Here is a 19,066-nt window from a genome sequence, read left to right as displayed (position 1 = left end):
GTTCTAAAGACGCCGCATGTTCGCTCCGAGCGGCTGGCCCATGCCGCTCAGATCAAAGCCCCGATAGGTCACCGGCGCATTCCGCAAAATATTTGCTTGATAACAGCTGGCAGATTTGCCATATAACAACATAATAAGAAAAAGACCCTCATAAGGAAATGGTAAGCCCCTCTCTTCCTCGGACTCCTCTGGATGCAAAAGGCAATATCGTAACGTGATGAAGTAGGTCATGAAAATGGAAGACAGATGTGATGTATTTCCTTGGGTGCTGGACACAGGGAATCCATGACTTAATGCTTAATGCCCTGATGAAAATGTGCATTTATTGATAGAGAAGCAGGATATCAGATCGCATGAGATGTGCTCCTCAGAGATGGAAAGTTTTTTAGTGAGTTCAGACCTTTTTCATTATAACGTTTAAAGCGTCGTCGTGGTCATTTTACATGGCTAGAATACAAGGTTCTCAATCTGCTCTGTCATGTAGGTGTTCATACAAAAGCTCCCATATGGCAACAGCGAACAATACATTTATTATGAAAAATGGCCAAGCGCATCACTGCTCTCCTAGTAAGTGACTATACTTACTATTATTGGCAATTATTGACCATAACATCTTTATGGCATTACTGGATGTAATCTGTCATCATCTGTCCTCAACTTGTAATGCCTTGCTAATAATGCCTGATGGAGTATTAGTGGTACATAAATACCTGTAATGCTGATAGGTATATAGCTAGGCAAATGAAGAAATATTATGATGTGGAGATATTGTGCGTGAACACCCTTTACATGTGTGTCTGTTTCTCTCATTTCAGAACTATTACCTCCCTTTTTGGCAGCGAGGAGACGGATTAACGTTTTAATTAATTTGGAGACGTGAGTGGAGCAAATGGAGAAAGCATTAGCCACAATAGAAAATAGTGACAAATAAAAATGTGTTTAAACTGGCATTGCGCAACATAGGCTTCCACTCTAATGGCAGTCACCACACATGTACAGAACGTATTTTAACTGCTTGTGCATTTATAGAATGGTGTCCAAGTCAACCATATCATATGGTTAGCATCTGAAAGGGATTGGAATGTCCACAGCCTTGCTTTCTGACATGTTTGATCACAATTTGTCATGATAAGAGCACACCTGCATTGGGAGAATAGAGTTCCAAAATGGAACAGACAATGACAATGGACTTTGCACATGACATTTTGAATGAATCAATAAGGAACCCTGGTCACCATGGGGTGTTCACATCATGCAGTGGCCATCAGGCTCACACACGAGAAACATCACAAGACTGATCCCATGTCTGGAGGGTTACTGGGTAGGACTTCTGCTTGTCAGCGGGGTCTGAGGTATGGGGTGGGGAAGGAGGGGGCGAGACAGGCAGGCCACATGTAGACACTGTGTTACCCACCCTTCCCCTCCATATGGGAATGTTTACTTCCCCTTTGTGTTGTACAAAGATGAAAGCAGGAGATCAGTTTGAGCTGATTGTATGACACATTTTAGCAAATTTGCAGGGAAACTTCAAATGCCTTGTAAAACCTTTTTCCATACCCTGCAAGACCACCCCATTATGTCTGATACCCTTTGTAAATAGGAGGTAAATATGCCTTATGCCTATGGACTGTATACGGTGCCTTCGGAAAGTATTCAGACCCCTTGACTTTTTCCACATTTTGTTACATTACAGCCTTATTCTAAAATGGATTAAACAAATAAAAATGCTCAGCAATCTACACACAATACCCCATAATGACAAAGTGAAAACAGTTTTTTTTAAATGTTTGCAAATTTATTACAAATAAAAACAGATACCTTATTTACATAAGCATTCAGACCCTTTGCTATGAGACTCGGAATTGAGGTGCATCCAGTTACCATTGATCATCCTTGAGATGTTTCGACAACTTGATTGAGATGTTTCTACAACTTGATTTACTAACCTGTGGTAAATTAAATTGATTGGACATGATTTGGTAAGGCACCCACCTGTCTATATAAGGTCCCACAGTTGACAGTGCAAAAACCAAGCCATGAGGTTGAAGGAATTGTCCGTAGAGCTCAGAGACAGGATTGTGTCAAGGCACAGATCTGGGGAAGGGTATCAAAAAATAGCTGCAGCATTGAAGGTCCCCAAGAACACAGTGGGCACCATCATTCTTAAATGGAAGAAGTTTGGAACCACCAAGACTCTTCCTAGAGCTGGCCACCCGGCCAAACTGAGCAATCGGGGGAGAAGGGCCTTGTTCAGGGAGGTGACCAAGAACCAGGCCTTTATGGTAGAGTGGCCAGATGAAAGCCACTCTTCAGTAAAAGGCACATGACAGCCCGCTTGGAGTTTGCCAAAAGGCACTTAAAGACTCCCAGACCATGAGAAACAAGATTCTCTGGTCTGATGAAACCAAGATTCAACTCTTTGGCCTGAATGCTAAGTGCCACATCTGGAGGAAACCTGGGACCATCTCTACGGTGAAGCATGGTGGTGGCAGCATCATGCTGTGGGGATGTTTTCAGCAGCAGGGACTGGGACACTTGTCAGGATCGAGGCAAAGATGAACGAAGCAAAGTACAAAGAGATCCTTGATGAAAACCTGCTCCAGAGCGCTCAGAACCTCAGAATGGGGTGAAGGTTCACCTTCCAACAGGACAACGACCCTGTTGCACACAGCCAAGACAACGCAGGAGTGCCTTCGGGACAAGTCTCAATGTGCTTGAGTGGCCCAGCCAAAGCCTGGACTTCAACCCGATCGAACATCTCTGGAGAGATCTGAAAATAGCTGTGCAGCGACGCTCCCCATCCAACCCGGCAGAGCTTGAGAGGATCTGCAGAGAAGAATGGGAGAAACTCCCCAAATCCAGGTCTGCCAAGCTTGTAGCGTCATCCCCAAGAAGACTTGACACTGTAATCACTGCCAAAGGTGCTTCAACAAAGTAGTGAGTAAAGGGTCTGAATACTTATGTAAATGTGATATTTTCAGGTTTTTATAATGAATACATTTGCAAACATTTGCAAAAACTTATTTTTGCTTTGTCATTATGGGGTATTGTGTCCAGATTGATGTGGGGAAAAAACAATTTAATCAATTTTATAATAAGGCTGTAACGTAACAAAACGTGGATTTTGTTTTTTCCGAATGCACTGTATATCAGTATATAGAAGGACGTCATGGGAATATTGTTTTTGAGGCTAAGTGTGACATGCTAAAGTACTGTAAATGTAAAATGAACTCTCCAAAACTGTCCCCCTAAAATACTCAGACAGACAATGAAAGCAGAACACCATTACTTTATTGTGGAAAAAAAGCAACATTGGGAAAGTTTATTGTGGCGCATCGTTTAAGGAAAGGCTACAAATCTTGATCATTTATACAAATACAACAACTTTCAAAAAATAAAACTTTAATTTAGTAAACTCTCCGAGTGCTCCGTGAGTATGATTCAGCAATACAACCCACCGCTTGAAATCCCTGAGCAGAGAGACAGAATGGAACACTTATTTCCATCTTCATCCATACTATACTTGGTTCATAAACAATTTATACACAAGAGAAATTAGCACAACTTGTGATGGGGGGTTGTGGGAGTGGGGTGGAAGGTGTGAAGGTAGAATAGTTAATTGTGATAACCTAGTTCAACATTTCACTATACCAGACAGATAGACATGGTGACCATAGCTATATACAACACAGTGTTGTACAGTGTTGTGCTGTATGGTCAAGACCATCACAATCGCCAGCACTGTAACAACCAGTAAGACCATCCAGCTCCAGCCAGACACATTGCCATGCTGTGACTCCAATACTGACAGACAGACATGAGAACAGAGGTTACGTACAGAGTGGAACAGGGCTCATACATTTTTTTTGTTCAAGAAAGAACAAGGCAACTATCAGACTACTAACTTCATAAAGCACTGGATATGACATCGGATGGATGGGGTGACTGCAGAGAAGTGGACAGCAAAGAAATGGCAATTTTTTTATATTTTTGACTTTTTGGTAGCCATTGAATTTATTGTCTATGATGAACTTATTTTTTTTAAATCAAAAGCAATATCTTAGCATAATCAAGACACACCTGTCAGAAAATGGGGTTAGGAATCAAATAGCTGTATAATACTTTTTTCAGTCATAATGCAAGGTAAAGTCTTCCAGACAAACGTGTACATGTATATCACATTTCTTGAAGGGAAATGGATCAATATTTATCTTACAAACTTCCTTCAACATACATCTAAAAAGATAACACAGTACCAGCTGGTTTATATGCCAAGATAACACAAAGAAATAACTTACAAATATTAAACCGCCCGGTGGCTGTGGGCTTCTTTACAATAAACATAAATGTCATAGCGGGGTCATCTCCAAAATACTTTTTCTTCCTTCCAAATGTAAGATACAGTTGATAAACGGTGGTAAATGTTTTAATGACAAGCACCAAGTAGATGTTAATTACACATCATTTATACAAAATGGACGTTTAAGACCGAGAAGAGTGAGAGAACATTATGTTTTGATACTATGGAAAATACTTCATATCTTACAGATACTGAACCTGCTGGGCACTGACCTTCCCTTGCAAGTCAGACTATTGTCTCCATTATAATGTATGTGGCTTTTTACTGTATATATTAAACTTCATGTATACATACAAATAAAATAACATTTACGTTTTCAAAGCAATATTACATAAAAAGATTCCCTCAGACAGACTATGGCTGTGCATTGTTATGTAAAGGAGTGCATCGATTAGACAGCTATTTTGGTTAGGAGATTTCAGTCATCAGTAATGGCATCCAACTGTCCTCTAATCATGTCTGAACACAGGTCATCAGCACACATCAGTAAGAATCACCAAGGAACGGGAAGTCCTCAGTTCTCTGGTAATGTCCAAACCTCCAACTAGCATGCTAACTTATAGGGGCTAATGTTAGTACCATGGGAAGTTAGTTGGCCATTTCCTTTCATAACACATTACTTTCCTCTAAGACAAATATCCAAGGACACATGAGTATCCTACACAGGAGCCATGTGATGTCTCTCTATGAAACAACAAGCTTAGTGAAGGCATGTGAAATTCTCTGCTACATTTACATGGAATAGTTTCACACCTTCAATTAGAAAGGTATAATAGAGTTTCCAAATAATGACAGACATTTCCTTCAATTCAAAGTCATTTCACCTTTCCCTCTGACAAATGTATTGGCATTTTATTTCACAACTACCACTGTGTTTTTTGGCAACAATATTCTATGGATCCATATCTTTAAGGGTGGAAATACTCTGAGCTCTCCATGACTGTAACATGAGGGCAGGTGTCCCATTTATAAGGTATCACATTGTTTTATCTTGTGGAAGTGTTTTTTATATCAGTGGGTTCCCTTTTTATCATTCAATGATGCTCAACAATATGCTACATATCGTTTGCAGGCATGGTGCTCTAGGTCTCAATATCCAACAACATGTCAAATCAGTGAAATCTCATAGGCAATCAGAATCAATAATGAATCAACCCTGACCTCCACTAGTTGCCTATTGGGCAAAAACTGGTTGAGTCAAGGTTGTTATCATGTCATTTCCACCCCCAAATTCTATGTGATGACGTTGAATCAACGTGGAAAACAGATTGGATTTGAAAATAGTTAACGTAAGGCAATTGTCTTATTTTCACTCAACTTTTTACCTAAATCCAATAACATGGTGATTTTGTTGTTGTTGATTTCACGTTGAATTCATCTTAGTTGACAACTCAACCAAATGTAAATCAATTTGAGAACAAACCATAACTGATAAAGCTGTAAACTCCAATACCATGCCACGAGTTTCACTGATATGCACAGAAGCCAATGAACTGACTTCAGACGAAAAACGTAATTAGACGGTGAGTAAAAGTAACTTCTACTCCACTGCTCCTGATTCAGAGGGCAGCGCCTTGGGAAGTTTTTTCCCCTGTCACTCACACACTTTTAATCTTGCACTGTCCCAGGACAAACGTTGTCCTAAAATACTTTTTAAGCATCTATAACTAATTCAAAACCTAATTAACCACAAAATATCAAGTTTGTACCTATGGCCCACTTCAAGTTAAGTGCTCTGGTCAAGAATCACAGATCCTGGGAGAGCACCCATTTTGGACAAAGTTCCAGAAAGTCATCATCCAAATGTAGCGCTCCTCACAACAGACAGTCACGAGGAGCGTTCTACTGTCCTCCCCCTTCCTCACCTTCCCAGTCTCTCCTCCCCCTCTCCTCTGAGGGTGCAGCAGGCCACTTCTTCCCCAGGCCTGCTGCACAGATGGCTGGCTGGAGAGCTAACTCACAGCCCCATGGTCCTGAGGCCCTGTTTCTCCATGATGTTCCACAGCTTGCGCAGGTTGGACTGGGTGATGGTGTCGTCTGGCTTCAGTTGCAGAGCTCGCAGGTAGTTGGTCTCCGCCTCCTGCAGCTTCCCGTTGAGATGGAGAATGGCCCCTAGGTTCATCAGGGCAGCTGGGTACTGGAACACAAGAGCAGGACAGTTCAGTTCAGTCATTCTCAGAATCACATCTCACAGAAGGCAACACTGCTTATCTTTGGGTCTTTGTAGCACCATTTCTTCTAGCAGTATAGAAAAATCTTTGTTCAAATGTCACTCTGAATGGTCTCTTCAGTAATAGCATACACTGTAACAGTCAGAGATGGATATGAAGGGGAGTGAGTATGTGGTTGGGAGTGGAGTAGAGTGCTGAGAGCACAGTCAGGCCTATTGAGGCAGTAACAGAATTGGCAGGAGAGTAACATTCTCCTACAGTACAGAACCCCCAGAGCTGTTAGCTTATTAAAACACTTTATTAACCTCCTACTAACAGCCTCTGTTTTGACTGTGGAATTAATTGCATAGATCATATAGAATGTTATAACACCCCAAGGCTGACAGCCATAAAAATATGTTTGGATATAAATAATGCAAGTTATGTCATATCTACTTAGTTTATGAATCTAGACTTTGTCGGATACATTATTTAATAAGGAAAGCACTTCTCGAAAGAGACGGCATGACAGTCCACTAACAAGTCCTGAGAAAATATTGATAGGACAACGATTAAAGTTGTCACGCCCTAACCATAGAGAGCCCTCTGGGTTCTCTATGGTGTATAGGTCAGAGCGTGACTAGGGGGGTTTCTAGCGTTTGTATTTCTATGTTGGTGGTTTGTATGGTTCCTAATTAGAGGCAGCTGGTAATCGTTGCCTCTAATTGGGGATCATATTTAGGTAGCCCTTTTTCCCACCTGTGTTTGTGGGATATTGTTTTGTGTGAGTGCATTCAGCACCACGTAGTTCAAGTTCGTTGTATGTTTATTGTTTAAGTTTTCACTGCAAATAAAGATGTGGAACTCAACACATGCTGCGCCTTGTTCCGTCCATTATCACGACGGTGACAAAAGTTTAAATAAAGTAGCAGAACAGTTTTAATCACATAGAAGTTGGTGGGGTTGTTTGACTAGAATGGAGCCATTTTATTGCCTGAAACCAAGCTCTACTTCAATACAGAATACTCAATCCTCTTTATCGTACAGGCCTACTCAACATGCTTTCAGTTGACCTATTACAATAATGTCTGATTGCCAAAACAGAGGACAAATGTCATGATACTGTAGGTTAATTCAGTCAGCCAATAGGATTAAGTAGTCATTTTTCAGACCGTAAACTAAATCTGTCTCAGTTAACAGGACCAATCTCCAAAGTTCCACAGCATACTGTGACAGTAGTGATATGCTGTTGGACCAGCCATCTAGACTGCCCAGGCCATAGTGCCCTCCTTAGGGGCTTGGTGTCAGGACTTCTCCATGTCCCTCTGTTTGGGGCTCCACATCTGAACCCAGTTCTTTGAAGTGGGACACATGGATTAATGTCTTTTAATGCATTTTCCTGCTGATGCCATGAGGTAAAATACCAGAGTCAGTTCAAGGGATGTGTCACCCGGGATCGTAGGAGAGTAGTGTTCAGATCCCAATCTAAATCAAAACAATCCAGAGCAAAACAATCCAGAGAGACGTGAGACCAAGGAAGTGTCTCACGTCTCATATTCATTTGGAACATAATTAATTGTACTTGTGTAGTTACGCTACTGTTACAGAGTAATAACACATGGCTTTATATTATGGTTGATTAATTACTGTTTTGAATGTAAAGTTCACTTGAGAGCATGTCATGAGAGAGATCAAACTAATTCTAACTAAATAATGACACATACTGGGTGAGTTGCTGAACTGCACATGCATTGATTCTTTTCTGATCGTTTTTTCTGATATGCTATTTGTCAAATGTAATCTGTCTCAATAAAAATACCAATAACCGTTTGTAAAGTCATAGAATATAATTCTGCTGTTTTTGTGACTTATAAGTAATTATCACACATAGGTATTTGCCTCATGAAACACCATGTGTTTATGTCATCATGGTTTGACATTTTCACAAATTTCACCAAAAATGTATAAAAGCCTTAATTTCTTCCCCTCAGACCATAAACCACTGTGGAGTAATGCTGCTGCCAGTACTGTAGCATGGCAGGGGAAAAGTGTCTATGAACGGACCCCACTGTGCACATTAGTATAAACAACAGCGTCTTGGTGATAAATTAAAAGTTGACATGAAGAACTTAAATCTCTGGACTCAATTCATGTCCTTAAAACAAAAATATTTTTCACCTTGCATGTTGTAATTGATGAAACAACATCAACTGTGTGGAACTAATAGAAACTGGACTAGTAATTCCAAATCATGTTGTGTGCTAGCTAATAATAGATACAGGTACTGTAACCGCCAAAATAAAGGAAACACCCAACAGAAAATGTCCTAATAGGGCGTTGGGCCACCACGAGACACCAGAACAGCTTCAATGCGCTTTGGTATAGATTCTACACGTGTCTGGAATGTGTCACCATTCTTCCACGAGAAATTCCATCATTTGGTGCTTTGTTGACGCTGTCTCAGGTGCTGCTCCAAAGTTTCCCAATTGGGTTGAGATCTGGTGACTGAGTCACACACACACACACACACACACACACACACACACACACTTTATTTTCATGACGTCGTCGCTGCTCACGTTGCTCCCTTTGTGCACTGAGTGCTAGTGTGCATGTGATGTTGGTCCGTATAAACCGGATTGCAACCTGGATATAGACCGTCCATGAATCAACGTATGCGAATGAGAGTTGATGTAAAGAATATTTACTGGTCTGTGGTGTGTAATGAGGAGCAACCAGACACTGCAGTTGACATATTTATGAAACTGACTGTAAAAGAAAATTACTGTAAAAACTATGAAATCTCCGTGGATTGATGAGAAATTGAAAAATGTTATGGTTGAGAAGGATGAGGCAAAAAGAATGGCAAATAACTGATTGGCAAACCTACTGCAAATTGAGAAATCATGAGACAAAACAGAACAAAAAGAAGAAGAAACTACACTATGAAACCAAGATAAATTATATAAAGAATGATAGTAAAATGCTTTGGAGCACCTTAAATGACATATTGGGAAAAAAGGCAAACTCAACTCCCTCATTCATTGAATCAGATGGCTCATTCATCACAACACTCACTGATATTGACAACTACTTTAATGATTTTTTTCATTGGCAAGATTAGCAAATTTAGGCATGACATGCCAGCAACAACCGCTGACACTACACATCCAAGCACTGTAATTTTGAATACCATAATCTCGAATTCACAGTGTGGAAGAGGTGAATAAAGTATTCTTGTCTATCAACAATGACAAGTCACCTGGGTCTGACAACTTAGATGGAAAATGACTGAGGATGATAGCAGATGATATTGCCACTCCTATTTGCCATCTCTTCAATCTAAGCTTGCAAAAAAGTGTGTGCCCTCAGGCCTGGAAGGAAGCAAAAGTCATTCCGCTACTCAAGAATAGTAAAGCACCTTTTACTGGCTGAAATAGCCAACCAATCAGCCTGTTACCAACCCTTAGTAAACTTCTGGAGAAAAAAATGTTTTGACCGGATACAATGTTATTTTACAGTAAATAAAAGCAAATTTTATAGGGAAGGGCATTCAACATGCATGGCACTCAGACAAATGACCGATGATTGGCTGAGAGAAATTGATAAAAAAAAGATTGTGGGAGCTGTTTTGTTAGACTCCAGTGCGGCTTTGACATTATCAACCATAGTACGCTGCTGGAAAAATGTATATGTTATGGCTTTACTGCTATATTGTGGATTGAGAGTTACCTTTCTAACAGAACACAGAGGGTTTCTTTAATGGTAGCCTCTCCAACATAATCCAGGCAGAATCAGGCATTCCCCAGGGCAGGATGGTGGCAAAATTGCTGTTATAACGTTTATCCAGTGTGTCTATGCATTTAACTAAAGCCACAATGTACTAATGTGACTTGCTCCCTCTGCTAGAACACTCCCCTTTGTCTAAGTGACTGACTCATGGTTCTGGACTTAAGGCAAAATTTAGCAGTAGACGAGTAAGCTGTGAGAGACGAGCAAGACAAATGGTTTTGGTTCCTTTTAGAAACAGTGTCGAGACAATGAGCATTTAGAAATGGCCTCAACATGACCTCACCACAGGCCAACCGTAGCTTCTCATAGTCCTTTGGCTGTACATTGGGGTCACCAACCAGTGCTTCCTCATGGCTATTGTTCTGTCTGGTTGTAACACCACCCAAAGGGGGTTGTACTTTTATAATAAAAGCTGAGACCCAACTCTATTTCATTGGGCTCTTAACTCTGCACCTTTTGAGAGATTGTCAACCGCTCCAGAATTGCAATTCTTTAAAAAAGGTTGTTGTTTGAAAAATCTACAGTCTCTCTTCTTTTCTGGTTAGAATTTCCACGACAGTAGCTGTCTAGGCCCCTTACTTTTTTCAATCTTTACTAATGACCTGCGTCACTCAACATTATACACATCAGCTACTACAGCGAGTGAAATCCCTGCAACACTTAACAAAGAGCTGCAGTCAGCTTCAAAACGAGTGGCAATAAATAAGTTAGTCTGAAATATTTAAAAAACTAAAAGAATTGTATTTGGGACAAATCATCCACTAAACCCTAAACCTCAACTAAATATTGTAATAAATAATGTGGAAATTGAGCGAGTTGGGGTGACAAAACTGCTTGGAGTAACCCTGGATTGTAAACTGTCATGGTCAAAACATATTGATACAACAGTAGCTAAGATGGGTAGAAGTCTGTCCATAATAAAGCACTACTCTACCTTCTTAACAACACTATCAACAAGGCAGGTTTTACAGGCCCTAGTTTTGCCACCCCTGGACTATTGTTCAGTCGTGTGGTCAGGTGCCACAAAAAGGGACTTAGGAAATTGCAATTTGCTCAGAACAGGGCAGCACGGCTGGCCCTTGGATATACACAGAGAGGTAATATTAATAATATGCATCTCAATCTCTCCTGGCTCAAAGTGGAAGAGTGATTGACTTCATCACTACTTGTGTTTATGAGAGGTATTGACATGTTGAGCTGTCTGTCTAAACTACTGGCACACAGCTCGGACACCCATGCATACCCCACAAGAGATGGCACAAGAGGTCTCTTCACAGTCCCCAAGTCCAGAACAGACTATGGGAGGCGCACAGTACTACATAGAGCCATGACTACATGGAACTCTATTCCACATCAAGTAACTGATGCAAGGAGTAAAATTAGCTAAAAAAACTGATAAAGATACACCTTATGGAACAGCGGGGACTGTGAAGCAACACAAACAGGCACAGAGACATGCATACACACGATAACATACGCACTATACACATGCATACACATGGACTTTGAACTGTACCTTTGTGGTAGTGGTGGAGTAAGGGCCTGAGGGCACACAGTGTGCTGTGAAATCTGTTATGAATGTATTGTAATGATTTTTAAATTAATAATAAATACAGAACACAAATAGAAAAACAGATAACCTTGAAAACAACGGTCAGACATCTTGGACGCAGTCTCCAGTTCTTATTTAACCTCAGTGTTTAAACCCCCTATGCTCCTTTGAGAGCCCTCTTTCAAAGTCACCGAGCGCACATCTTCTAACCATGGTAGCCAAAATAATAGGCAACTGGGCATTTGTTTTTATACATGGCCCTAAGCATGAAAAGAAGGCAGACGATTTACATGATATTTGCGTTGTTTTAAACTTTTTTTGAAACTTATTTTGTACATAATGTTGCCGCTACTGTCTCTTATGACCGAAAATAACTTCTGGACATCAGGACTGCGATTACTCACCACGGACTAGCACAATCCTTTTTTTCCTTTAACGAGTCTGACGATATACTGCTTTCTCGGGAAAAGGCCCAGATCCCCGTGATTTGCATGAAGAGGAGGAGGAGAAAAAGGGGCCGGAGGGTGGGCTGCCTTCTGAGAATTCGTAGGCGATCGAATAAACCCCCACTTCCTTCCATTCTGCTAGCAAACATGCAATCTTTGGACAATAAAATAGATGACCTACGCGGAAGATTAAACAAACCCCCACTTCCTTCCATTCTGCTAGCAAACATGCAATCTTTGGACAATAAAATAGATGACCTATGCGGAAGATTAAACAAACCCCCACTTCCTTCCATTCTGCTAGCAAACTTGCAATCTTTGGACAATAAAATAGATGACCTACGCAGAAGATTAAACTACCAACGGGACATTCAAAACTGTAATATCTTATGCTTCAAGGAGTCATGGCTGAACAACGACACTATCAACATACAGCTGGCTGGTTATACGCTGTACCGGCAGGATAGAACAGCGGCGTCTGGTAAGACAAGGGCCGGCGGACTATGTAGTTTTGTAAATAACAGCTGGTGCACGATATCTAAGGAAGTCTCAAGCTATTGCTCTCGCCTGAGGTAGAGTATCTCATGATAAACTGTAGACCACACTACCTACCTAGAGAGTTTTCATCAGTATTTTTCGTAGCTGTTTACATACCACCACACTAAGCACTAAAACAGCATTGAATGAGCTGTATTCTGCCATAAGCAAACAAGAAAACGCTCACCCAGAGGAGGCGCTCCAAGTAGCCGGGGACTTTAATGCAGGGAAAATTTAAATCCGTTTTACCAAATTTCTATCAGCATGTTAAATGAGCAACCTGGACCACCTTCACACCACACACAGAGATGCATAAAAAGCTCTCCCTCGCCCTTATATTGGTAAATCTGACCATAATTCTATCCTCCTGATTCCTGCTTACAAGCAAACATTAAAGCAGCAAGCACCAGTGGCTAGATCAATAAAAAAGTGGTCAGATGAAGCAGATGCTAAGCTACAAGACTGTTTTGCTAGCACAGACTGGAATATGTTCTGGGATTCCTCTGATGGCATTGAGGAGTACACCACATCCGACATTGGCTTCATCAATAAGTGCATCGATGAAGTCGTCCCCACAGTGACCATACGTACATACCCCAAACAGAAGCCATGGATTACAGGCAACATCCACACTGAGCTAAAGGCTAGAGCTGCCGCTTTCAAGGAGCGGGACACTGACCCCAGAAGCTTATAAGAAATCCTGCTATGCCCTCTGGCGAACCATCAAACAGGCAAAGCGTCAATACAAGACTAAGATCGAATTGTACAACACCAGCTCTGACGCTCTTCGGATGTGGCAAGGCTTGCAAACTATTACAGACTACAAAGGGAAGCACAGCCGAAAGCTGCCCAGTGACACGAGCCTACCAGACGAGCTAAACTACTTCTATGCTCGCTTCGAGGCAAATAACACCAAAACATGCATGAGAGCACCAGCTGTTCTGGAAGACTGTGTGATCACGCTCTCCTCAGGCGATGTGAGTAAGTCCTTTAAACAGGTCAACATTCAGAAGGCCGCAGGGCCAGATGGATTACCAGGACGTGTACTGCGAGCATGCGCTGAACAACTGGCAAGTGTCTTCATTGACATTTCCAACCTCTCCCTGTCTGAGTCTGTAATACCAACATTTTAAGCAGACCACCATAGTGCCTGTGCCCAAGAACACTAAGGTAACCTGCCTAAACGACTACCGACAAGTAGCACTCACATCTGTAGCCATGAAGTGCTTCGAAAGGCTGGTCATGGCTCACATCAACACCATTATCCCAGAAACCCTAGACCTACTCCAATTTGCATATCGCCCCAAAAGATCCACAGATGATGCAATCTCTATTGCACCTCCCTCTGCAACTGGATCCTGGACTTCCTGACCGGCCGCCCCTAGGTGGTAAGGGTAGGTAACAACACATCCGCCATGCTGATCCTCAACACAGGGGCCCCTCAGGGGTGCGTGCTCAGTCCCCTCCTGTACTCCCTGTTCACTCATGGCTCCACGGCCAGGCACGACTCCGACACTATCATTAAGTTCACCGATGACACAACAGTAGGCCTGATCACCGACAACGACGAGAGCCTATGGGGAGGAGGTCAGAGACCTGGCCATGTGGTGCCAGGACAACAACCTCTCCCTCAACATGATCAAGTCACAACTGTCACAACTTCCACCGAAGGTGACTCCTCTCCCTGTTTGGGCGGTGCTCAACGGTCGTCGTCACCGGCCTACTAGCTGCCACCGATCCCATTTTCCTTTTTCGTTTAGTACTGTCTGGTTTTACACACCTGTGTCTTGTTGTACTGATTTCGGTTGGTTTATATTTCCCCACTGCAGGTTAGGCTGTGTGCGGGATTGCTACTGATTTGTACTGTAAAGGGGTGCGTGCCTGCACCACGGGTTTTGTTTTGTGCGGTATGTGTTTACCGTGAGACATTTTTGCTCGATTAGTTAACGGAGTCGAGGTTTCTCCTCTGTGTGTACTCAGTCCATTCCCTGTGGGTGGATACTACATTTTGTGCAGTTTCCCTTTGTGGTTGTGCTGTTCCTTTGGGACCGCCTGTAATAAACATTTGTTTTCCTGGAACCCGTCTGCTCTCCTGCTCCTGATTCCACACCCCCCCCTCCGGCTAGAGGCACTGTTACAGAAAGAGTATTTTCCAGTAAGCAACAATTTGTTTGCCTTCATTAGACAACTTTGTTCCAATATTTCTGTATTTCAGTGATATTTATTCCCATAGTAATTTGTTATGGATCCATAACTAAATCAGCATCTGCATTTTGAAGGAGTATTTTTATCATTATTTTATTAACGAAAGCATAAAGATGCTGATGAAGAAATACAGTACTGTACAGCACAAGCTTTTACATTTGGATAATAAAGCATTTAAAGTATTTTGAAGATATAAGCTACCTGCATTTGTTTATTAGGCTACTGTGCAGTCTGACAAGTAAACATAGCCGACAATGCATACTGTAGTAAACATGGGAAGGTGCCTAATTCCTTACATAAGGTAGAGCAGGCCATGTCCTGACTTTCTCGGTGACCTCAAGTACCTTCAAACATGGCTGTACTAGAGAATGCGGGCACACGGGAGAGCCGTGGTTCAATTCCCAGTCGGGGAGGAAGGAGTAAGCTGTCCTTGTAAATAAGAATTTGTTCTTAACTGACTTGCCTAGTTAAATAAAGTTTACACTAAGAGCATAACATTTCTACACACTAATTTTCTAATTCTAGTCTAACCAATACCCAAACGGAGATTCAGTGAAAATAAAATCCCATTGATTTATCAAGACCAGTCCCCATGCTTGTCTCAGAGCAGCGCGAAACGGTGCTAAAATAGTTGTAGGCTATTGCTTCTAACTTCAATATGCTCTTTAAATAAATATGAGCTACACCACTTTTAACAGCACATTACTCAACACTAGTGAGACTCATGTCGTCTACGGTAGGCCTACAGTATATCGAAAATATGACATGACTCTCCGCCAATAATTACAGATTGAGCATTGGAGGATATTTCTGTAATTAAGTGATATTTATTCCCATAGTAATTCGTTATGGATCCATAACTAAATAAATATCGGCATTTTGAAAGAGTATTGTTATCCTTATTTTATTAATGAAAGCATAAAGATGCCATTATTAGTTACATTATTTTAGTTTGAACGTGCTGACTGGCACTAAGAACAGAACATCGGGAACGTTTCCCTAGTCAGCTCCATTATTAGTTACATTATTTTAGTTTGAACGTGCAGACTGGCACTAAGAACAGAACATCGGGAACGTTTCCCTAGTCAGCTCCATTATTAGTTACATTATTTTAGTTTGAACGTGCAGACTGGCACTAAGAACAGAACATCGGGAACGTTTCCCTAGTCAGCTCCATTATTAGTTACATTATTTTAGTTTGAACATGCAGACTGGCACTAAGAACAGAACATCGGGAACGTTTCCCTAGTCAGCTCCATTATTAGTTACATTATTTTAGTTTGAACGTGCAGACTGGCACTAAGAACAGAACATCGGGAATGTTTCCCTAGTCAGCTCCATTATTAGTGCAATGTTCCTTAAATATTTTGGAGATTTTCAAATAATGTAAAATAAGCGAGAAAAAGGCCATTCTTGAACATGGGGTGAGATATTGTTACAAATTTGTAAATAAAGCCAGTTTGTTATTTATAATTATTTATTTCTGTTTTTAGAGGGAGAAAACCCCAAAACGTAGTCATCTCATGAGTTTCCTCGTGAAGGCCAGCAAAGGTATTGAACCAGCATCTGTAGCAACACAGCTTGCACAGCTATGCAGTGCCACTCAGGCGCTGTACAATGTGACCAGTCGGGATTGGCCTACAGTACTACAGTAAGAGCAAAATAATCCTAAATACCTTAGTGTAACAACAGTTTTAGTAAGTAATTGTAATAAGGGTCGTCTAAAGGAGACCAAAATGTGGCGTGTGAAGTGCTCATATTTCTTTTAATGAAAACATTTAGCAAAATAACAAAACGACCAACAACAGTCCCGTCAGGTACAAACAACGAAATGGAAAACAACCACCAACAAAAACCCATGAAAAACAGGCTGCCTAAGTATGGCTTCCAATCAGAGACAACGAAAAACACCTGCCTCTGATTGGAAACCATACCCGGCACCAACATAGAACGACAATCTAGACAACCCACATAGAAAACAGAAAACCCAAAATACATAGACAAAAACACCCCCCTGTCACGCCCTGACCAATCTACTATGGAAAAATGACCTCATACTAAGGTCAGAACGTGACAGTAATACTGAAGTCGTGCACAATTATCAGTTTCTATTTAGGTTTATGTCGCCCATTCTTTGTCAGTTAGAGACACAGTAGGACCCAAAAGCATAATCAGTGCTCTAACTCCCCCTTGCGCTGGCCTGGAGCAATGAAGAGGTGACACAGGCTACCGTACAAAACCACAAATGACCTCTAAGTCCCGTGGCGTAAGCTCGCAACTATTAAAGGAGGAACCACTGTACATGTACATATTACCTCAACTAACCGGTGCACCCGCACATTGACACTGCACCGGTACCCCCCTGTAAATAGTCTCGATATTGTTATTTTACTGCTGCTCTTTAATTACTTGTTACTTTTATTTCTTATTCTTATCCATATTTTTTAAAACTGCATTGTTGGTTAGGGGCTTGTAAGTAAGCATTTCACTGTTGTATTCGGCCCATGTGACTAATACAATTTGATTTGATGGGATAATTAATGCTTAATTAACTCAGGAACCACACCTGTGTGGAAGCACCTGCTTTGAATACTTAGTATCCCTCATTTACTCAAGTGTTTCCTTTATTTTGGCAGTTACCTGTATGTCTGACCACTTAACCCTTGGCCAGAGAAGCGTTACTCTGAAGGTATACAACCTAAAATACTGCTTATGTCATGGTGACAGTGAACTACACTTAAGGCATTTTTGGTCATCTAGTCATGAATGAGGTCCTGGAGTTGTGGACATAAAACCACAGACCCTCTCCCATTGTCTGGCCATTTGTCTTGCTTTGTCCACAGTAATCTGAGCTGTGTTACCTGCAGTAGAAGTCATGTTCAGCTGTGCTTTGCTCTGCTCTGGGCTGTTCTGCTCCGGTCTCAGACACTCATCATCTCTGTTTTTCCAGTGTCAAGGTTAGATGAGTGATGCTCCATGCATGAGCATTTCGATGGGAACAATATGTCCAATATCGCCTCTTCTCTCATAGGGGGAATTAAATTGATAAATAAATCAAACTTGCCTGTGGAATAATCTCATTGTCCCTTAGAGAGCCCCGCATATCCCTTAACAGATGTAAGAAAACACATTGGCTACAGTGGCCGGGGCCAAAGTAAAGGCTGGCCTGACCAGGAATTCCCACTCCCGCTTTCTCCAATGTGTTAAAGCATTTAATTACCAGAAAAAATAATCATTTGTGATTTCATCTCAGAAGTGCTTCGGTAACCACAGACTGCGGGACTGGTACTTTTCTAGCTAAAGCAATATCCTCTAGCAGAAGAAGTAAAAACATTTCTATACGTTTAAATCACATGAGAAGCCAGATTTCATGGTTAATCGGTCATGGTACTTTTTTTACTGGCTTAAGTAATAAATTACCCTGTATTTGACCCTGCAATTGATGGGTCAAAGCGCAGGATAAGATTTTAGGAACCAATTTGCAGGATGGAGCTATTTAAACTAGAACCCAGAAAATGATAACCATAACTGACCACAGCGAAATGTAACTCCTTTAAAAAGAAAGCACATAGATGGGCTCCTGAGTGGCGCAGCGGCCTAAGGCACTGCATCTGTTGCAATCTACTGCAGAGTTCTGTCCTACTATCCAGGTCTGTACCCAAACAATTTGAACTTCTACTTTTAAAAATCCATCTCTCTAAAAACAAGTCTCTCACCGTTGCCGCCTGCTATAGACCACCCTCGGCCCCCAGCTGTGCTCTGGACACCATATGTGAACTGATTGCCCCCCATCTATCTTCAGAGCTCGTGCTACTTCGTGACCTAACTGGGACATGCTTAACACCCCAGCCATCCTACAATCCAAGCTTGACGCCCTCAATCTCACACAAATTATTAATGAACCCACCAGGTACCACCCCAAAGCTGTAAACACTGGCACCCTCATAGATATCATCTTAACCAATTTGCCCTCTAAATACACCTCTGCTGTTTTCAACCATGATCTCAGCGATCACTGCCTCAT

The 19,066-nt window shown here is 41.5% G+C and overlaps 1 protein-coding gene across 1 annotated transcript in view; it reads right to left on the bottom strand.

Annotated features, from left to right (window-relative positions):
* Nucleotides 1-3,273: 3,273 nt before the first annotated feature.
* The window catches only part of LOC115197416 (protein O-mannosyl-transferase TMTC2), a 180,374-nt gene continuing 164,581 nt past the window's right edge, over nucleotides 3,274-19,066 (bottom strand). The window contains exon 12 of the mRNA XM_029758920.1: nucleotides 3,274-6,497. Within this exon, the coding sequence (XP_029614780.1) occupies nucleotides 6,318-6,497 (180 nt within the window). The 3' untranslated portion in view covers nucleotides 3,274-6,317. The remainder of the gene's footprint in view (nucleotides 6,498-19,066) is intronic.

The sequence above is a fragment of the Salmo trutta genome, chromosome 7 (assembly GCF_901001165.1).
Source record: "Salmo trutta chromosome 7, fSalTru1.1, whole genome shotgun sequence".
NCBI classification, from domain to species: domain Eukaryota; kingdom Metazoa; phylum Chordata; class Actinopteri; order Salmoniformes; family Salmonidae; genus Salmo; species Salmo trutta.
This window is presented reverse-complemented; position numbering and strand designations above follow the sequence as displayed.